The 22,820-nt window shown below is 37.7% G+C and overlaps 2 protein-coding genes across 2 annotated transcripts in view; one reads left to right on the forward strand and one right to left on the reverse strand.

Moving 5' to 3' along the window:
* LYSMD2 (LysM domain containing 2) overlaps positions 1-4,562 on the forward strand; it is a 60,147-nt gene extending 55,585 nt beyond the window's left edge. Inside the window, exon 6 of the transcript XR_007153120.1 lies at positions 4,551-4,562. The gene's annotated coding sequence lies outside the window, so the exon portion shown is untranslated. The remainder of the gene's footprint in view (positions 1-4,550) is intronic.
* The window catches only part of SCG3 (secretogranin III), a 34,011-nt gene extending 16,595 nt beyond the window's left edge, over positions 1-17,416 (reverse strand). Inside the window, exons 1-9 of the mRNA XM_047863479.1 lie at positions 17,326-17,416; positions 16,581-16,633; positions 16,033-16,078; positions 15,722-15,937; positions 11,038-11,180; positions 9,891-10,040; positions 7,257-7,434; positions 4,360-4,476; positions 1,891-1,974 (exon numbers count right to left, since the gene is read on the reverse strand). Coding sequence (XP_047719435.1) covers positions 1,891-1,974; positions 4,360-4,476; positions 7,257-7,434; positions 9,891-10,040; positions 11,038-11,180; positions 15,722-15,937; positions 16,033-16,078; positions 16,581-16,633; positions 17,326-17,416 — 1,078 coding nt within the window. The remainder of the gene's footprint in view (positions 1-1,890; positions 1,975-4,359; positions 4,477-7,256; positions 7,435-9,890; positions 10,041-11,037; positions 11,181-15,721; positions 15,938-16,032; positions 16,079-16,580; positions 16,634-17,325) is intronic.
* Between the last annotated feature and the right edge of the window lie 5,404 nt (positions 17,417-22,820).

Below are 22,820 nucleotides of genomic sequence, written 5' to 3' on the forward strand. Positions count from 1 at the left end.
TGCCTCTCTTCACATTCCCTTATCCCTGGTCACCCTAATGCAAAGAGGAGAGTTGGACCCTTGCTGTCAAGATGGGATAATCTTTGCTCACTTGACACTTAAAGATAACTAATTTCCATATCAATTATACTTCAAAAAAAAAAAGTGAGGGGACAAGAGTTGAAAAAAACTATATTTCCTTCTGGCTATCTTCTATTGAATTTTAAAAAGTCATAAACCGGGGCGCCTGGGTGGCGCAGTCGGTTAAGCGTCCGACTTCAGTCAGGTCACGATCTCGCGGTCCTTGAGTTCGAGCCCCGCGTCAGGCTCTGGGCTGATGGCTCAGAGCCTGGAGCCTGTTTCCGATTCTGTGTCTCCCTCTCTCTCTGCCCCTCCCCCGTTCATGCTCTGTCTCTCTCTGTCCCAAAAATAAATAAATGTTGAAATTTATTTAAAAAAAAAAATAAATAAATAAAAATAAAAAAAAAAAAAAAAAAAAAAAGTCATAAACCTTAAAGTAGCTAACCACTGGAAAACAATTGCAATGGGGGCGCCTGGGTGGCTTAGTCGGTTGAGCGTCCGACTTCGGCTCAGGTCAGGATCTCGCGGTCCGTGGGTTCGAGCCCCGCGTCAGGCTCTGGGCTGATGGCTCGGAGCCTGGAGCCTGCTTCCGATTCTGTGTCTCCCTCTCTCTCTGCCCCTCCCCCGTTCATGCTCTGTCTCTCTCTGTCTCAAAAATAAATAAATGTTTAAAAAAAATTAAAAAAAAAAAAAGAAAACAATTGCAATGTATCCCTGTTGTAAATAAAATAGGAAACATCAAGCAGTCTAACAAAAAGCTTTGTTTTTTTTTTCAGTAAAAACATTATTACTATAGAAAAAAAAAGAAAAAAGAAATGAGTCAGTTACTCTCATTATGAAAACCTCCACTAGTGCTACGACCTCTCTGTATTAAAAGATTTTTTTAAATATTTTATTTATTTTTGAGCATCAGAGTGTGAGTGGGGGAGAGACCAAGAGAGAGAAGGGAACAGAAGATCTGAAACAGGCTCTGTGCTGACAGCAGCAAGCCTGATGCGGGGCTCAAACTCACAAACTGTGAGATCATGACCTGAGCTGATGTCAGACGCTCAACCGACTGAGCCACCCAGGCGCCCCTCTCTCTATTTTTTGATGCGTAATTTTTCTCCATAGTGGCAGTATAATTTTGTCACTTTCTTTTGTCATTAACATCATCACAGAAGGATGTTTCCAGGTTATTGAAAACTACTTGAAAACATCATTTTAAAAGGCTAAATAGTATTCCATCAAATATATGTACACAACTGCTGTGAAAGGGACACAAAATCGTGCTTAAGAACTTGTGATCCTTCCTCTTTTTGTTCCTCCCTTCCCCCCTCAAAGCAGGCTCCTTTGCACAGCTTGGTTCTGTGTTGTATTGGGTAGAAATGCAGAAGTGAAGAAACCAAGAGGGGGAATCACACAACATAGGGGCATAGACTATGTCAGAGGAGAGAAAAGACTTGGGAGGGAAAAGCCAGTGGAGTAGACAGGTTACCAGGGATAGTGGTCTGGAGAAAATGTGCTCTTGGGAGAGAAAAAAATACTGAAAGGAAAATTTCATGTATGTAGAAAATTTCATGATGTAGCCTCCTCCTTTTCCCATGAGCCACCTCCTAAGAATCTTCAGGAAAGACCTACATTTCTTTTCAATGCTTTTTGGGGTCAGATTTCTATGCTGAGACTAGCCACAAAATAGCCAAAGTTATAGCTACTTAATCCTATGGTAAGATTTCAGATTTTAAAACTTTTGAAATCTCTAATTATTTATCAATGTTTATTAAAGCCATTATTTACCACTCAAAGGGTTATTGTGCTCAAAGGTAGGAAAAATAGTTATATAAATCATACCTGGAAAAAGTTTGCTCTTATTGTCAGTAACATTTTTTTCTAGCTTGTTCTTGGTCTGAAGAGCAATAGTTTCATCCAAGTTTTCTGGAGTGAGGAAGAGAAAAAATATAATTTTATTTTCTGAAGGATGATATCAACTGTTTAATCCTTACCAGAAATATCACAACGTAATTCCACAATATTAACACTGCAATTAAGATACTTTGATATGGATTTTATTTCTAGGAATCTACTATTCCGTACTATTTGGGATCCTTAATTCAGCCTCCTATTCAGTTAATTGCAGAAGCCTCTTCCACATGTCTGTGGCCACTGCTAGAACATGTCCAGGGTTGAAGCCTTTAATGGACACCTGTGGTCTGGGCCTCCTCAACACTTTCTGTAACTATACCTTGGTTTTCCTTTAGAGAACGCAGACCATTCCCATTCTCGACATATTTGCCTCAAGTGGGGAGTAATAACCCAGGCCTGGTTCCTCAGGGTCTACACCCACCCTGGGCTGAGTGATTGGTTCAAAGAGGAGCATGTGATACAAGCCAGGCCAATGAGATTCAATGCTAGGACCACTGGGAGAAAGAAGCTCTTTTCCTGCCAGGATTGCTGTACTGTGAGGATGGAGATTACCAACCATCTTTTTTTTTCATAGGGGAGCAGCTTGTCTAGAATGAATCAACATATGGAAAGTCAGTGCTGGGAGATGGGGAGGGATAGATTCCTAACACTGTTGGTGGACTTTACAAACCCAAAGTCAGACTATCCCCATCCCTGGACTCCTCAGTTACTTGAGGCAATGAATTCCCTTCCCACTGCCATACTGGAAAGCACAGCTATAAGTAGTAGTGGAAATATCTACCTTGTACCTAAGCCTTGTGGCATTTCTAATCTATTTCCATAGGATAAATGACTTAAGTATGGAATTTCTGAGTTACAGGGTATTGGTATGAAGCAATGATTGATCTGAAACAATGTCTTTGATCTGCTGTTGAATTAAATAGGCCACAAAGTACTATGTATAACATGAGCCCATTTTTTTTTAAACAAGATAAAACAAAGAAAGAAATGACAAAGGTACATGGGTGCACATACACACACATACACACACAGAAAAACATCTGAACAGGTACACATAGACTGTCACCTGGGTGCTGGTATCATGAGTGACTTTTTTTTACTTCTTTTTTAACATAATTTTGCACTGACTGATTTTTTAAATGAATATGTTCTTTTATAATGAGAAAAAAACAGTAAAACTATCTTCATGTGGAAAAAAAATTGAGTTCATAGAGAGTAATTTTGAATTATTTTGTCCTATGAGATTTTCTCTTCTGTTTAATCTTCCTCTTCTATCAGAGATCAGAGTAAGGGGCTGTGAGGTCACCTTCCCCAAAGGACATCAGAGATAAATGGTACTTATTGATTAACTAGACCAAGCAGGAAAACCAAAGGCTTTAAAAAACAAAACAAAACAAAACAACCTGCATGCACAAAGAACATTCAAGCTTTATGCATAAAGCTCAAAGAATCAAAGGTCAGCAAACTTTTTCTCCAAAGGGCCAGATGGTAAATATTTCTGGCTTTGTGGGCCATATGGTCTCTGTTGCAACTATTCAGCTCTGCCATTGTAGCACAAAAGCAGCCATAGACAACACTGAAACAAAGGAATTGTGGCTGTGTGCCAATAAAACTTCATTTATGGACATTAAAGTGTGAATTTTATATAGTTTTCTCTTTTTTTAATTAAAAAAATACTGTATTTGTTTAATCTTTACACCCTATGTGGGGCTCGAACTCACAACCCCAAGATCAAGAGTCTCACACTCTACTGACTGAGCCAGCCAGGTGCCCCTTTATATAGTTTTCTAGTGTCACGAACTACTATTCTTTTTTTATATTTTTTTCAACCGTTTAAAAACGTAAAAGTAATTCTTAACTGGTGTGCTATAGAAAAATAGGCAATGGGCCAGATTTGATCCATGGGCAGTAGTTTACCAGCCCCATTATAGTTCACAACATCCTTTATTTTACAAATGTAGAAACTGAGGCCCAGCTGGGTGAGTGCCTTGCCCCATGGGACAAAACTGGTCTGTGGCAGAACTGGACCAGGAGGCACAACTTCTGCAGCCTAATCCAGACCTCACTGGCTAAAATCAACTCTTTTAGTTCTGACTATCCAAAAACAATTGAAAAAAAAGAGGTCAAATTTTAATAAAATGGTCTCCATGGAGATATTAGAAAATGTTAATAAGACAAAATGAAATGTTTATACTCAAGCTGCTTCTATAAAGAATTGAAAACTCCTGGTTAATTTTATTTGTATGCATTATCAAGCTGGGCAATTCTGGTTACTCAGACAATTCAGACTGTTTTGGCATGAATGATAAAATTTGTGAAGTAGTTATTGCCAAATCCCTAATTGACTTTGGACAGTGAAAACTATCATAGTAAAAACAAAACAGATTGGACTCTCACCAAGGTAGGAAACACCTTCTTCTGGAGATATTGTGCCATACTTTACCATCATCTTCACAAAGTCAATCAAGGTTTTCATGATCGTAATCAGCGTTTCTTTCTCTTTCGCCTCTTTTTCTATATAAAAGGGCAAAATAATTTTTAAAAAACTAGTGGAGTATAGCTTCCTCTTTCAGTGTCAATTTATGAAGTACAGCATCTGATTGAAATATTTCTCCCTACATTTATAGCTGAAACCACATATATTTAATTTATAAAAAGTGTAATAAGACTTGGGCATTGGGAGTTGGAATTGGGAATATAGGATAATGTATAGATGCACTGAACTTCTTCAGAAATGGGCAATTATAATTTTTCTAAAAAGATTTACTTTAATCTAAAATATTTTACTAATAGATGATAAAGAGTTTGCAACCTGAGGTAATATGAACTCAAAAAGAAAATTGTAAGATTGGTGACCCACCAATTTTTCTTTACTCAGGCTGTATGTTTTTGAGGGCAAGAATGGCCTGTTTTCTTTAATCAAACTTAATATTTGAAAATAAAAACATACATGTATCTTTATTTTTTTAATGTGAGGTTGACTTTTTAATAGCAGTATATATTGCTTTCTAGACTTTATTTCATTTGAAAGAATGTATGCATGTACTAAAAATATTCCAACAGTATAGAAGTAAATAATAGTGAAAATAACATTTTCTTCCTATCCCCCAACTCCTACTCCCTGCAGGTAACCACTATTAACTGTTTCTTGGGAACTCTTCATATTTGACATACTGTTCTGCATCTTGATAGAAAACGGCTGATCATTCCGTAGTTGTTCAGAATATATAACTATGTATATTTATTATATACATCTACATATATATATATATATATAAATTCTAAAATTAAAAAAAAATTTCCATTTTTGAAGAAAGGTGCTAGAGGAGAGCCCATTTTCCCTATTCTTTGAGTGGCCATGAAGGATTTCTTCTAAATACTCCTAGCCTTTCCCTCCATCTTTTCATCCTTCCCACAGATAAAGTTGGTAGGCAATGGGCATTAGTCTACATTTCTTGACTGATAGGGATTTGGAATCTTTCTTTTTTTTTGTTCCCCTGGAACAGTAGAAGTCAGGGACTTGAGAAAAGTGCCTGTTCTATAAATCAAACTATCCTAAGGATTGGCTGTTCCAACAATTAGACTGAGGATAGGGAGTGAGCAAGCCCATTTTGGCTCTCACGCTATGCTGTGTTCTACAACCCTTACAACCCAGTCTTTACCAGTATCAGAAATATTTTGGATTTCGACCTGTTTTATTTTTTCTCCATTGGTTCAGACCTTGGGTGAGAGGGATGAGTACTATCAAGTACCTTAGTGTAAGTATTTAAATTAAAACCCTATAAATATAAAAGAAATAAAGTATGAGGTCAAGGAAACTGAAAGATAAAATAAAATAAATAAAACAAATAAAAAAATATTCCATACAGTGGACTTTTTCAAATATCATGAAATCCTCAAGGTTGGGAGAGAAGAAAGATGAGAAAGGAGATAGGGAAGAGATCCTGGGAAAGCACTAGTAAATAACTTCAGCCATCACATTATTTCCTCAAGGTCACATCTGTATAGGTGTTCGGTGTCATGCTGACACTGACAAGAAGTGACTCACCAAGATGACAAAAGTTCTGAGCTAGGCATTTGCCATCCAGTGGGGCAAGATGGCTCAAAATGGACCCTCAAGATATACAAGCCCTTCAGACACCAGCAGAGGGGCTGATGCCATCTGGCCAATGTCTGGAATTGAAGGACAAATGGGTGTTCTCCAGAAATGAAAGCACACTCTAAAGTCACTTCTTGGGGAAATATTTATTACAAATTTTCCTTCTGGGGCTGAATCTTTGAAAAGGAAGAGGAAAAACCAGAAGGCAGTGCAGAACATCTGTCTGGACAATAACAACCATAGAAAATTTGCCCATTATTATCTTCCTTGAAGATTAATCAAAATTAGAGATGAAATGCAATCTTCAGTTAACTTATTTTGGTGTACAGGTAAGAGAAAGGAACAAGGCAAAATAAGGACTTAGTTTTTTAAAAAACATATCCGTTTCTAAGTGTGTTTTGGGCCCCTGTCTGCTGTGGTCCAATGCTTAGTTTACTTTAACTCATTTCAAGACTGAAGCTGAAAGTGTCTAAAAAGCAAAAATCTGAATTGTTTTTAAAAGGACAAATTATGGGGGCACCTGGGTGGCCCTGTTGGCTAAATGTCCGACTTTGGCTCAGGTCATGATCTCATGGCTTGTGGGTTCGGGCCCCGCATCGGGCTCTGGGCTGATAGCTCAGATCCTGGAGCCTGTTTCGATTCTGTGTCTCCCTCTCTCTGCCCCTCCCCTGTTCACACTCTGTCTCTGTCTCTCTCAAAAATAAATAAACATAAAAAAATAATAAAATAAAATAAAATAAAATAAAATAAAAGGATAAATTATGTTACACACACTGTTCCCACTAATAGAGGAAAATAAATGTAGCCTTTTTTTGTTTTTTAAAGATTTACAATAAGATTTGAGGCTGAGCAGGTCAGGCAGGGATGTTGACTTCTCTCCTCATCTGCACAGGGCTCACCTCAATGTCCCAAACATGTTCAGTGACTGTTTGCTGAACAAATAAATGAACCCTCTGTTAACAAGAAGATTAAATTATCCTGAAATTCCACCTTTTATGATTATCCTTTCCTAAATATTTCTATAACTAGCATACTTCTTTTGAAAAAAAATTGATGTGAACTCTTTTCCCTGGGGTTACAATAAATTTCATTGAAGATTGCATTTAGAAACTGAAAAACAGGAAGAAAAAAACCCCACCCACACATTTTCTGGAATTATTGTTTCTATTCCACATGGTCAGAAAACAGTGTTTACCTGAATCAATACTTTTCAGTAGTGCATAGAAGTTTGGGAAATATTGGAGTTCCTCAAAGTTGTCTTCATTGTAGATTTTAGTTCTTCTTTCCAAGCCATTTGTCAAGGTTAAGGTATTAGATACTGTTTCATCATTTTGTCCATTAGTAAAACCATCTTGAATTGCTGCCATTGGAGTCTACATTGGGGGAAAAAATCAATAAAAAATAAACATTTTGTTAGAGCTAATTACATTCCAGCTTGATTTTTTCCTCTTTGGTGCTCTTGAATGTGACGTGAAATAACACCTCTTCCTTTGCAAGCTCCTGTAGGATCAAACCCTTTTCCAGGTATATGGGCATCTAGCCACATAGAAAGGTCACTGGGGCTGACAGACATATGCTGCACCTGAGGACCCTGGCTCCTGCTCCTGGAGAATAGACAGGGAATTTCTAGGTTCCCACTTGGCCAAGTTCTCCTCTATCAGTTCTCGTGAATGTCTTCCCATAAGACTGCCTTTTACCAAGCAGGAGAACTTCGAAGTTACAGAATGTGTGGTGCCAAGATACAGGAAATCATGTGAGAACATCTAACACCAACAGAGCAGTCACACCTTGGGGACTTCTCCGTGAAATGTTAAGAGCTATCTGGAAGGGTACACAGGACACTTCTCTCCCAGACCTGATCCATTTCCAGTGTTCTGCATCTTAGTTAATGATCCATTGTCCATTCAGTGGACTAAACAGAAATTTAAGAGTCTTCCTTGTCACTCCCTCTTCATTTCCTCCATATAATTCATCAGTAGTCTTGTTGGCTCTACTTTCAAGATTTATCCCAAATTTGTACATTTCTCTCTTTCTCCATTACCTGGCTCTAGTCCAAGCTGCTTTCATCTCTGACTTTCTAACCATGTAACATCAACCACTTCCAATCTATTCACTGTATTTTCCATGTTATAGCCAGAGTTATCTTTTAAAAAGTATGGTCACATAACTCCTTTGCTTAAAATCCTGCAGTGTTTTCCCATTGGTCCTACAATGAAGATCAGAATCCATGGCCCTGCCTGGTCTGGCCTGGGTCCACCTCCCCTGGCTTATCTCTCACTGCTCTCTGTGTGCAGCCACCCTGCCCTTGTTGCAATACTTAGATACTCCACACATTCTTCTCTACACACGGCCTCTCATGGTCACAGCCTCCAGTTTTTGGCTCAAGTCACTTCCTCAGGGAAGCCTTCTCTGAGCCTAAGTCCAGAATAGGCTCCCTTTTTATGAAGTCTCATAGAACCATGTTTCTTTCCTCATAGAACTTGAGGCAGTTGCAGTGAAGATATGTGAGTATTTGAAGACCATCTACTTCTTCCATTAGACCTTAAGCTTCGTGAAAGCAAGGATTCTATCTTTTGAAATAAGCATTGTATCTCCAGTGCTTTGTTCATAATTGATACCTCAATAAATATTTATTGAATGAATTAATATTTCATTTGCATCGGTGCATTTAAATAACATGAGCAAACAGGTCAAGCATATGAATGTTTTAGAGATGGGTGAAAAAGGAGTACAAAATGGGAATGAAGGAAAATACAGTAGCTGTGTCACTTTCAGTTCAGATGGTAAGCTTGAGTGAATGTCATGAGCCCTTTGATAAATCAAAAATGTTTTGGGTGGATCTTCAAAAGCTGTTTAAAAAAATGAAAGCTGATGGAGATTGGAAGTAGAGAGAACAAAAGAGAGCTGTTATGCTATCTAGTAAAAAAAATGCAGACCCAATTTCTGTTTTCTAGCCTCCTCTAAAAGAGGATTGTAAGCCTATACACTCTTTTTCCTTGTATTTGGGATAAGACATTGGAGGGGATGAGGAGCCATGGGTCTAGATGCTGTGATGGAGAAAATAGGAGAGGTGAAGAGTTTGATTTTTTTCTTATATATTACCCTCTGTGGTCAGCTCATCTAGAGTTTTACAGGGAATTCAAAGAGCGGAGAAAGATTTTTGTAGCTTGGCTGATGCAGAAGAAAAGATGAAGAGGCACAGAGTCCAGGGAGGGGAAGGAAGGATGGATGACTAGTCTAAGTAAAGGACAGTTCCAGGCCTCTGAACCAAAGAAAAGAGGAACAAGCAGGTGGAAGAGCACAGGATAGAATGGCAAAGCATATTCAGGCAACTAGCTCCGGGGAGTATACAGGCTGGTGTGGCAGAGGACCAAATCAACCCAAGTTTCTGTTTTTGGGATCTGGAGGCAGATGATGACATTCTGTGAACAGAAGTTGTATACCGAAAGAGCTGCGAAATATTTGATTTCAGTTCACTGACATTATACAAGCAGTTGTTTTGTGGAATGGTTATAACATTGCCACATAGCATTATGGATTAATTTACTGTGGAGTATAAGACATAACCTTTACTGTGTAATACAGTATAACCTGTATCTTCATTTTCAACATAGAGTTGATTTATATATTTTAACTTGATATTTTGTGAGTATATATTTTATGTGGGTTAAATGTGTCACATACTCCAAATCTTCTCTGGCACCAAGTGAGGTATTACTTATATACAGATTGTATTAATTATATACAAATACAGGTGGACACATACATTCATGCACATGCATATATACACATATCCATAACATATGCATATGAACTCACATATACATACCACTTTCTCTGGTATTTTTCCAGTCTGACTTTCAGTCACGCTTATGGGTTTATTGGGTTCCTCCTCATAAGTGTTAGCTTCCTTTGAGATCAGTTTTTGTAAAACCTCTGCTACTTCATCTTCTAGTGTGTGTGCCTGGCTTTCTGTGATCTGTTAAAAAGTAAAAACATATGTAACTATTATTCTCATATTTATGATTAAAAAATCTAGACTAAACTCTGAACTTGAACACATTTTTATACAATGAGAGAATCTTCTGGTCTCTCTTTCTAGATAGCCCTTGTTTATGCCTCTGTTTGTTGTTGGACATTCCCCAGAACTCCTGGGAAAAAGTGCCTTTGGGCCATGCAAGTGATTAGTCCTGTCTGTTGGAATCTATGGAACACTTATTTCTCAACCGTCAGCTACAAGTCATGACTAGGGAACCTCTGAAACAGGCACATTTAGGACCTTAGTAAAGCCTGTCAGGGCTGTATAAGGGCTGGGAGCCTGGCTGGGAGAGGACCAAATTGAATTGCTTACAGTTTCCCAAACATGGCATGCCTTTGTTCCTGCTATTCTCTTCTCATAATTCATGTATATTTTACTGCTGCTGGTTAAATCCTAATGATCCTTTTTTTTTTAATGTTTTATTTATTTTTGAGAGAGAGGGAGCACAAGTAGGGGAAGGGCAGAGAGAGTGGAAGACAAAGGATCTGAAGTGAGCTCCATGCTTATCAGTAGGGAGCCTGATGTGGGGCTCGATACCATGAACCATGAGATCATGACTGGAGCTGAAGTCAGTTGCTCAATTGACTGAGCCACCCAGGAGCTGCCTAACTGTTTTAAGCTGACTTTAAACACTTCCTTCTCTGAAGTTCTTCTTTATTTCCCAATTGGATATGGTCCATCCTCTGGCATGCTGAACTGCTTTTATGGTTTTGATGCAGCTTGCATTGTGGACATGTGCGTATTTGTGTGGCTCTTCTGGTAGACTATAAGTTCCTAGAGGGAAAGAATGTTGTCATATTTGTCCTCAAAACCTACAGTGCCTAATATAAAGTAGATGTATTATAAACACTTGGCTACAACTCAGATCACGTGGCTTGGCTTCTTAGTAAATTCCAAACTGTACTAAAAAATGCGTTTATTCTCATGCATGACTTACTAGGCCAAGATTCAACAGTTTAGAAACAATCTTGTCAAATACTCCTCTGTCATTTTCCTCATAAATCCTGGTAGCAATTTTCTGGACAATGTCTTCAGCAGTTAAAGGAGTTCCATCTAGTTGATGAAGGCCATCTGGATCATCTAGACAGAGCAATCACAGTTTCACATTATAGTTATCATAAGCCTATTTCAGGATCATACTATACTTACAATCTATACCTTGTTCTTGTACACTTAGATATATTTGGAATGTATTTATGATACTGCTTCATTCACATAAATTGTTGGTTTGAAATATAATTTTGCTTAAAGTTAAGAACCTATGATGATAATGGAAATTCTGAAATCTTCTTACGTGACTGTAAGAAAAAGGAAGATCTGAAGACACCACAAAAGGCCTCTCTATTTTTTATTCTAATAATACAAACAAGATTATACTTCTAAATTTTACAGTATGCCACATTATAGTATGCTATATTGTTCAAAACACTCTTCTACATATTATATAATTTGATATTCCATTTCCACACAAGGAGTAGACTGGTAACATCCACATGTGTATTTCTTCTGCTGGCAAATTCCTGGGCTGATGGTGGGGGAACCTGCCTTACACCCAGAATCAGAGAGGGTGTATTAAAGATTTTATGACTTATCTGGAATAAATATTTACTTCTAACTGAACATGTGTCAGAACTCCTTTATGGAAGACAGCTTAATGTGATAAGCCCCTTACTCCAGAGAATAGGGAACTTACTTTATGTGTATGAAATTTAAACTTTTAAAATGAGACAACAGATTTGAACAAAGCAATATGTAAATCTATGTAAATCTCTGCAGAGATGTTTGCAAATGCGTATCCTTAGCTTTCCTGGGAATACACCAGCAACATTACTTCAGAGTACAGCAAGAGCCCATCCTGAGGAAGGACACAGTAGGGTTGGTGGCATATCCAAGAGAACTCTTGGGGAATCCGTTTGTCTTTTGTAACCTACACCACATCAAGCAATATGTTAATATGTGCAAGTTTACAAGGCACTTAACTCCTCCTGTCACCTCTAGCAGATCTGAAAGATCAGAATTTTAACCCATGATACCACTGTTACCTCTATATCCTTGGATGATTGTAAAGGGAGATAATAGGATTATCTGTTTCAAGGGATTCTTATGCAGATCAGATGAAATAAGATGTAAATGTTCCTTTTAAACTGCCAAGTACCATATGAAAGCTAATGTGCAGTATTATATGAAAGCTAAATGTCATTATATATAGTGGATTTGTACATGAAAAAAAGGAACTACGATTATCTTCTAGAGAAATGGAAATTGAGTCTCTGGTCAAATTCTGCCCCAATAATTGTGATCATATTTACTCAAAGAAAGAAGAGCCTAATATTTCTAATCTGATCCTGTCCTTTTCTTCCATGGCTTTGGGGATTCAGACAAGGAGTTTCTCTCATGACCTTTCTTCTAGAATCTATACACCTGAAGATATATGCTGCTTAGGCAGAACAGTTTCTTGTTGTTTGAAAAGAAGCTTAGGAAACTGAGTAGGGTGATTATAGACGGAGAACTGGAAGTTTCCTGGTAGTAGATTATTGCTGAACTGTCAACCAATCCATTAGCTATGAGCCCTTTGAGCCCTGTGTACCAGAGTGACTAATAAGCAGAAAAGACCCTAAGAAAAAAAACCTCATAAGATCAGTTCCCCTCCAGACTGACTGAAAATTGGGTTCATTATCCATTTTTTTCAGGAGCAGAGATTATTATTTAGGTCTGATGTTTCCATTTGTGGGTTGTAAGACTGACTCTAGGGATTAATGTGAAGCAGAAACTGCCCAAGGTCTATGCAGAGGTGGAAAAATTTATTTCCCTTCCTACTTAATCCCTTAGGATCTGAAAAAAAAGGAAGCATACTGTTTGCCTGCTGGAGCTGGAAAATAACTGAGATGACTGTTTTTCAGTTCATTTACTTCATAACAGGGAGAACATAAGCAACACTCTGAAGAAACAGCCTCTTCGCTTTGCTGCACTGCTGCATTCTCTTGAGCCAGGAACTTAGGACTCCACTAGCAGACCTTTGCTAGATGGGGTTAAGAGTTGACCACTTGGGCATTGCTCTTTACTTTCCATTGATTTTCCCTGGCTTCTCTAAAATGGACAGAATTACTCAGAGTGACTTTTTTTTTCTCATCAAGGAGTATTTTACCCTCCTACATATATCCTCAGAGGGAAGCCAAACATGAGTTCAATGTTCATAACTTTTTTAAAGCAGCTGCAACATCCTAAGTGGGTGTGAAAGGGCCATCTTCCAAGTCATCATCTTCCCAGTTACTCTTTGAATCCTTGGCATCTATTATGGCACTTGACATTCATTTGTCCAGTACATTTTTATTAAAGTCTTAATATGGGCCAGAACTGGAAACACACTGATAAATAGTTTAGGCATGATACCTAACTACACAGAGCTAACTGTCTAGTTCAAGTCTGAAACATAGCAATTGCTCAATGAATGTCTGTTTGGTGAATGCACTCAGGAGCCCTGAAACACTGCTTTATAAAAGAAATTTGGAAAAATCCTGAATCACATATACTATAGAAAACATAGAAAAGGAGAAGTTATGGGCCCTACAAGCCCATCTGGAGGTTTCCTAAAAGTGTGAAAGTACCCTGCAGAAGTTCGGCTTACTTACTCTCCCTTCTAGGATGTAAGTCTACATGCCTCTGAGGTTCCAGTTAACTTGGTGTTCCCAAACCCACCTGGTTCCAGGATTCCCAAGGTATGAGAGGAGACCAGTAATTCACTCATAGAGGCCACTCTCTCCAACAATCTTCTCTGTAATTTCAGGTGGACTTGAATGACTTCTAGGGTAAACCTAGAGCTGTCAGGGCTAGTACTTCATAGTTATAAACCCATTTGGGATGGCAATAAAATGTTGAACTATTTAAAATAAGTTACTCAGGTTAGTGGTTGGATCACAAACCGATCTATGCCTCTGCCTGCATATACAACCAGTTTGACCAAAAAAAAAAATGTAGTCAAACATTAGACTAATTAAAAATTTTTTTTAAATCAAATGGTCAGTTCAGTCAAAGTGGTTGAAACTATTTTATATGAAGCTATACCCAGTGTCTATTTCTAGTCTAAATATTTTAGGTTAAAAGTAGAATTCACAAGAAATTTCCTTGAGTAGTATGCTATATGAAATTTTTCAAAATATAAACCATCTCCCTTATCCCATTCATATACAACACACTTCTGAATTTTCCTCAGCCTGTGATATCCAATGAAAGTCAAATTTAATTGATAGTTGTGTTCTGGTGGAGATAACCAGCATAATGCTCTTGTGACCATGGAACAGAATAAGGACATTAAAGAAAATCTGTAGTCACTCTTAAGCAGTGGTCCTCAGCACAGAAAACACACTCTCTTCATCAATGCTTAGGTACAATAGTTCGCTTATTCCCTTGTATATATTATTTTATTTGTTCATTCATTCATTTATTCATCTATTCATGCAGTGAATTTGTAAGCATTCAGACACTGGAGCTACAATGTTTCTGTACTAGTGAAGTTTTCAGTTTAATTAAGGAGAAAGGCAGAAATCATAAGTAGACGCACTTAGGAATGTAAAATTACAAATTGCATTAAGTGTCACGTGTGAAAGGAACAGGTTTCTATCAGATTATGTGTATTGGATGAACACAGGAACCTGTTCTTGCAGGACCATGGAGGCCACGTTAAGGCTTTTGGTTTTTATCCCGAGAGAAATGGGAATCTACTAATGGGTTTTATGCAAGAGTGTCAAGCTCATACTTGTATGTTGAAAAGATTACTCTGGCTGCTATGAGTTGGAGAAGGGCAGAGTGGATGCTGGAAGGTCCATTAGAAGATTTTGCTGTAGTTCAAGTGAGACATGATTAGAGTTTGGATAAGGTGATCAAGGATGGTGATCTTGGTGGTGATCAAGGTTAGAGGGATAAAACCCTACTATATATATTATATAATATATATACATTATATAATATAGATCATTTATATGTATGATATGTATGGTGTGTGTGTGTGTGTGTGTGTGTGTGTGTGTGTGTGTGTATAAAGTACTGGTTGCCCGCTGGAGCTGGAAAACAACTGAGATGACTGTTTTTCAGTCATATATGCAGTATATGAAGTCTGATATATACATACATATATGAAGTCTGGGCTAATGTTAGGAGACATCAGGCTATGGATGGTAATTAAGGCCATGAAAAGGTTAGAATGACCTATGGAGAAAGATATGACTAGGAAGAGAACATTGAGAAGAAAATAATGATATTTCACCTTTTCTGGGGAATATTTTTTGATTTAATTAGTTGAGAATTAAAGATTTTTTTCTTTGTACTCATAGTTAAAATAAATTGGAATGTTAAAATGAATTTAATAGCATAAAATATAGACAGCAGATTGAAGTTGATTTCAAAGCATCAGTAAAGGAAACTTAAAAAGAGAAACTAAAATTTGGGCTTCTGTGGAGCTTAGGCCTCACAGAAAAAACTGGGCTTTCTCTTCATTTTGGTCCTAATAAAGGACAATGAATGTATAATGGCTGTTTTTAAAACGTAGGACTTTCTCCTAACCCACAATGGGAAACTCCAAATTAGAGCAAGCAAATAGGAAGCAAAAGTTATTTTTCCTCATTTACCTTGAAATTTATGATTCAATCCGCTCTTAGTAGAATCATAATCATCAATCAGTCTTCGATTCTTGGTTGAATCGACATCTTCCACATTCAATTTATTATCATCTGGGGAGCTTCTTATGGACTGTCTTTCTTTCTCAATTTTTTCCTTTTCTGTTATTGCCTTTAGCAGGTTCAAGTTATCAACAAAGGAGTAATTGCTTTCACCTGGCTTGTTTTCTGGAAGAAAAGCCCCCAAGCCCAACACATCCATTTTAGTTAAGATTTTCATAACCTACATTATTTAAATTAATATCAACATGATTTCTTTTTACCTGGAGGGTATGTTTTTTTAATCTTGTCTGCCTCTGCTTCAGCAATCTAGGAAGTAAATTGGAGATAGACCTGATTTTAAATCATTGCTCCCCCACTTATCCAATATGACAGCTAAATGATTCAATCTCTGTGGGATTTAGTTTTCTTATTTGAAAATGTAGATAATAATTTCTGTGTCAAAGCACTACCATAAGGATTAAATAGATAAAATAAAGGGCAGATGGTCTATAAATATTAATTCCCTCTCCTATAATATTGGTGAGAGATAAATCTCGGATAAATTAAGCAGCCTTAGAATAGAATGGATGTGATGTTGAGCTTACTGGGTTATTATACAGTCAGTCTTATGTATTATACAGAATTCTATGTATATAACTGTCAGGATATACAAATTTCCAAAACTATATTTTCCATCCTAAGTTCTGTCAATGTATTATTAAGCTCTTGAAATTTGTGAATTCAAAATAGCTAAAATGTTACAGCATAATTACATTAAATATAACTAAAATAAAATGAAATAGCATTTATAATTTTACTTTTGACCTACCTGTTCATTCAAAGGTCTTTCTGCACTTAATTCGCTATTATGTAGAGGTTTGTCTAGAATCACCAAACACAAATATAAATTTAATTGTGCACTGGAAAGACACACTATGTCTCTTACTACATAAAATCTCCAAAAAAGAAAAACAAATATTAAGATAAATGTTTTTGGATGACTGTGGAACAAAAATATGTATTAACAAAGATAATCAAGATAACAATCTTTATCAACGTTGCCTTGCTTATTATCCTGGTGTACTTACTGAGTTAATAAAATTGCACTTTTATTTTTCTGCCCAGAAATCTAACATATAGTTCTAACACTTGGCTCACCAGCTGTTTTCAACTAGATAGAGCATAATTTGGATTGGCATTATTAGTACATTAAAAGCTCTTTTATCATATACTGCACATATCATGAATAAAGTATCGGAGAAAGGTTATAAGACAACTAGAAAAAAAAAATAGACAAAAAACAGGCCACTTTGTAAGGCAGAAAAATCATCCCCCAGCCCCGTTTCAGAATAAGGTATTTCAAAACAACCCATGTTATTACTCTATCATTCAAAAAGTGTAGGGGAAAAAAAATCTGTCTTCCTGCTCTAAATTCGAACTGATTTCTGTCAATATGCACGGATACTGTCTGATCAGAAAACGAGGCAAGGTGATTTACAGTTCACGGGATTATGCCAAGCTTTACCTTTCCGTGGCGAAATAAAAGGGAGATGGGAAGAAAAGTGTCCACGTACCTTGGCTGCCTCCCGGCTTGGGGAAAGCTTGAATTGGGCTGCTTTGGAGCACCAACACCAGAATCCAAGTGCCGGTCCAAAGAAACCCCATTCTTCTACGCTTGGCTTCAGATACAGCCTGGCGCCGGGCTCCCTGAGCTGTGGCTTTTGTTATGAATGAAAAGAAGGAGTAAAAACAGGAAGAGCTAGGAGGGAGGGTGTGGGGAGGGTGAGTGGCAGGGACCCAGCGGCCGGTGGAGCTCCGCGCGGATGCAGAGTAAAGCGATTAGAAAGGCTCCAGGCGCTCGGGAGTCAGGTCCTCAGGTGGAGGAGAGCGCTGTCCGCCGTGTGGGTGCTGAAGTTCCTGTGACGCGAAGCCGGCCGCGGATCCGCTAGGGCGTAGCCTTACTCTCCTTCCTTTAGAGGAAGTGAGGAAGGAAGCGCATGCTCCTTGAGAGCCAGAGGCGGGAAGGGATGGCGTCAGCGACACCAACGCTACTCCAATCCCCCGAGAATGTAAGGGGGGAGGGGAGACTGGCAGGCTAGCGTATTTTCTGTGCCGCAGTCTTACGGGTGCCCCTGCGCTCAGGGTCACCTGGATTGCCATAAGCTCCGACGTCATTGTCGTAACTTCCCAACTAGACGTTACCTCAAGGACCAAATGACTTCCCTGCTCTTGCACCTGTCAAGGAGAGATAACCTTTTATGAAGGTTTTTGCTTTGGGATAGTTCTGGGATATCTGCCCCAGAATTCCTTCTTTCTGTTCCACCTGCTGTACCCAAAAGGTAGATGTAATTCTTACATACATCCCTAGAGAAGCCCTGCCTTTGTGATTTGAGTTGACATACAAAACGTCTCTCAGTACTTTTATTTCTTTCTTAGCTCTATGCAGTCTTTTGAATTGGGAAATTCAAGGAACATTGTTTCAAATAGTCAGATTGTTGTTACACTTTCTTACTGTCCTAGATGCTAAAACAGAACTAATAAAATTATTTGTTTCCCCAACCATAGATGTCCTCATCAGTCTTGAGTAGGTAAGCATCAAGGGCCAGTTTCATTGTGAAATTCTCCCTTCCCCACTAAGGGGAAAGCTTCCTTTTCATCACCACAAGTGCCACAAAACAAACAAACCAACAAACATTTCTGTAAAATTCTCCCCCAGGATTCAATTATGCCTAAGAGCCTGGCTGTGTCAGAAGTCTTTGAAGAGAGAAGATAGTCACAAAAAGTATTTACATCATAACTGGGTCAGGAGGTGCTTCCTACATTCTGAGAATATTCCCCGAAGCCTAACATCATTGCATAAAAGGAGTTATCAAAAGACTTTTAAATGATGAATACAAGCAACAGTAATGTGAGCAGGGTGCTGAGTAAGCTCTTTAGTTTCTGATTTTTAAACAGAGCTTGGAACCTTTCCTTTGGACTGTGGCATGCTGGGAACCAGTCTGAATAATGACCAAATAGAAGGATTCAGCACAATCAGGCCTTTGATTTCTGCACCCTTGCTTTTCAAGGAGCAACTTAGTCATTCAAGTACCTAAAAACAAACAAACAAACAAGCTAACAAACAAATCTCCCTTGTTCTGAAGGTTTTTGAGTTTGGAAGTCTCTCAAATACTTCCCTTTAGAATCTGAAGAGTACTTTCAATCTAACAGCTACTTCAAGACAAATAGTTTTTTCTTGGCACTGATAACATAGCATTATTATCCCAGCATACTAGTATACTGCATTAAAAAAAAATCATCACAATTTATAATCTCAGCTGAGTGAAGGGTAAATTTCCTTAGGTTACTCTTCTTTTTTATTTATGTATTTTGAGAAAGAGAAGGAGAGAGAATACCAAGCAGGCTTGCACTGTCAGTGCAGAGCCTGACACAGAGTTCAAGCTCAAGAACTGTGAGATCATGAACTGAGCCAAAATCAAGAGTTGAACGCTTAACTGACTGAGCCCCCAGGCACCCCAAATTCCTCTTTTTTAAAACAGAGAGGAACAGCTCTGTTTACCTCATGTTATTGTGGGGATCAAATGGTACATTTTTCAATCAAGTGATTTTGATGCCAAGAATATTATAAAAGACACAGCTTAAAAATAAATCATAAAATATTTTCAGCATTTAAGAAACATCACTGAATATTATGTGAAATAGTCATTCACCAATCCTGACACTCGCTGTATTGGTCACCTGATTCCTCAGTCTCACTTTATTCTTCTTTTCATTCTCCTCCATTTTTCCTTTTGATATACAGTTGACACACAATGTAACATTGGTTTCAAGTGTACAACATAGTAATTCAACAACTGTATATCTTATGCTGTGCTCACCACAAGCGTAGTTACCATGTGTACATCGCTATCACAATACCACTGATTACATTCCCCATGCTGTATGTTTTATCCCAGTGACTTATTCATTTCATAACCAGAAGCCCGTACCTCCCATTTCTGTTCACCCATTTAGCCTCACTCTCTTATTTGTCCTGTTTCTGACTCACTTCTCCCCTCAATATGCTTGCAGTTGAGAGAGAGGCTCAGGGTAGAATGAAGGTAAGAGATGGCTACTGAGCACATTGCATTGCTTACCCCCCAAAATTTTAAAGGTGTTTAACCTTTCTCTGCCATTTGGAATCAAGGCGACTGTATTAAGTGGACACCGAATCTAGAAACATGTTATGTTTCTGATCAAATCACCATGGAACACTGAATAAACTGTAAGGCATGGATTAGTTTATATTCTTCAGTCCTATGGATGTTTCTGCTGGACACAGTGTAGGTCTGAATGGAGTGATCCTAAGTTTCATTTAGTCATTTAGCAGATGTTTATTGAGCACTTGAAATGTAGCAAGTATTAAGATAATTGTTGGGCACACAAAAACAAACAAATAAGATGGCCACTGCTAGTCTTACAGCCTAATAAAAAGAAAGGACTGTGATTTTAACAACACAACTATTTACTGACTGAGTGACAAATCCTACATATTGATCTCATTTCAGTGTAAGTGAGCAAATAAACACAAAAGCGTGTTATGGGTCCTCTGTTTTACGTGCAGAGTTCAGGTAAGGTGCAAATAATGAAATGGATGGTCAGGCAAGGTTTCAAAGAGAAGATATCTCTTTTTTGTTAATAATAAAATATTAAAATATTTGATTATTGTGTGTAAGTACACTATAAACATTGAATAATATAAAAAAATACATGTTGAAATTACAAGTGTCATTGACACAGATCAGATGATCATGAAGTAGACAACATACAATGCACAGGGAGTTTGTCAATGCTTCTTGTGTATAGGTGAACACACGCATGGATTGCTTGTAATGCCCTCATTCACTGGTGGGAGAAGACACTTTTTGAGCTGGGTCTTGAAGATAGAGATACTTTAAGGATGTTTTTATTCATTACAGAAAAATCATTATATTAATTATTGCAAATTTTATTATAGGAGATTTCAAACAAACATAGAATTAGAGAAAATATTGAAATTAACTGCCATGATTTCATTTTCCAACTTAAAGATCATTAACTCATAACCACTTTTTTATTTTATATTCCCAACAACTTGGCACTTCCAATGGATTATTTACTTATAAAAATCCCAAACTTCATATCATTGCATCCATATTTAAGTCAGTATGTTTACTTAAAAGATAAGGATTCTTTTTTCCTAACATTACTGTAATGCCCTTAGCATATCTCATAATAATAATACTACCTTAGTATCATCAAATATCCAGTCAGAATTAATACTTCCCCACTTGCTTTATAAATATTTTGACAGTTGGTTTGCTTGGATTAGTATCAAAACAAGGCCACGCATTACTTTTGGCTAACATGTGAGAGGTATATGTGAGTGTAAGATAAAAAAGATACATGTTGTAAGGTTTTCTTTATCTTCCCCAGACAAGTTAGTTTATTCCTTATAATACTGTGCATACTTCCAATACAGCATGTATCTCATTGTGCTGCTTTTTGAACATGCTTCTTTTCTCCTTATTTCAAAAACAATAAATATACATCGAAGGAAAATTCTGCTAATACAGATAAGCAAAAAGGGGGAAATCTGATAGAGATAACCACCAACTTTTGGTATATGTCCTTTTGGTGCATCTTTTTGTCTAAGAGAATATTTTATATATATATATATCTCTATAAAATTGTATCTTATACTATAATTATTACCTTACATAATTTATCCCATTAGCTATTTATCCCACTAAACTATGAGCTCCTCAAAGCAAAGGATCTTGTTTTACTTATCTTTCATTTCTCAGCCATCCTTACAGCACCTGGAAATCTATTTGTATAAATAAATGAATAAAATGACAAGGATTACCAGCTCATCTTTGGTCTTCAGTGGAGTATTAAAGTCACCTACAATTACTATATTATTATCAATAAAATTGCTTAGGTTTGTGACTAACTGATTTATATATTTGGGTGTTCAAGTTGGGGGCATAAACATTTATAATTGTTAGCCCTTCTTGATGGATAGATGCCTTAATTATGATATAATGCCCTTCTTCATCTCTTGTTACAATATTTACTTTAAAATCTAGTTTGTCTGATATACGTCTAGCTACTCCAGCTTTCTTTTGACTTCCAGTAGCATGATAGATAGTTCTCCATCCCCTCACTTTCAATCTGAAAGTGTCCTCAGGTCTAAAATGAGTCTCTTAGGGGCGCCTGGGTGGCTCAGTCAGTTAAGCGTCCGACTTCAGCTCAGGTCACGATCTCGCGGTCCGTGAGTTCGAGCCCCCCGTCGGGCTCTGGGCTGATGGCTCAGAGCCTGGAGCCTGCTTCGGATTCTGTGTCTCACTCTCTCTCTGACCCTCCCCCATTCATGCTCTGTCTCTCTCTGTATCAAAAATAAATAAACGTTAAAAAAAAATTAAAATGAGTCTCTTATAGACAGTATATACATGGATCTTGGTTTTTTTAATCCATTATGATACCCTATGTCTTTTGATTGAGGCATTTAGTCCATTTACATTCAGAGTGATTATTGAGAGAAATGGATTTAGTGTCATTGTGTTATCTGTAGGTTTCGTGCTTGTGGCGATGTCTCTGGTCCTTTGTAGTCTTTGCTGCTTTCCATTCACAGAGTCCCCTTTAGGATCTCCTGCAGGGCTGGTTTAGTGGTCATGAACTCCTTCAGTTTTTGTTTGTCTGGGAAAGCCTTTGTCTCTCCTTGTATTTTGAATGACAGCCTTGCTGGATAAAGGATTCTTGGCTGCATATTTTTCCTGTTCAGTCCATTGAATATTTCCTGTAACTCCCCTCCCCAAGTTTCAGTGGACAGGTCTGCTATTACCCTTATGTGTCTACCTTTGTAGGTTAAGTCCTGTTTGTATCTACTGCTTTCAGAATTCTCTCTTTATCTTTGTATTTTGCCAGTTTCACCGTGATATGCCATGGGATTGACCTGTTCTTGTTGATTCTGAAGGGAGTTCTCTGTGTCTTCTGGACTTGGATATCTGCTTCCTTCCCCAGATTAGGGAAGTTTTCAGATGTAATT

The sequence above is a fragment of the Prionailurus viverrinus genome, chromosome B3, assembly GCF_022837055.1.
Source record: "Prionailurus viverrinus isolate Anna chromosome B3, UM_Priviv_1.0, whole genome shotgun sequence".
In the NCBI taxonomy this organism is placed as follows: Eukaryota; Metazoa; Chordata; class Mammalia; order Carnivora; family Felidae; genus Prionailurus; species Prionailurus viverrinus.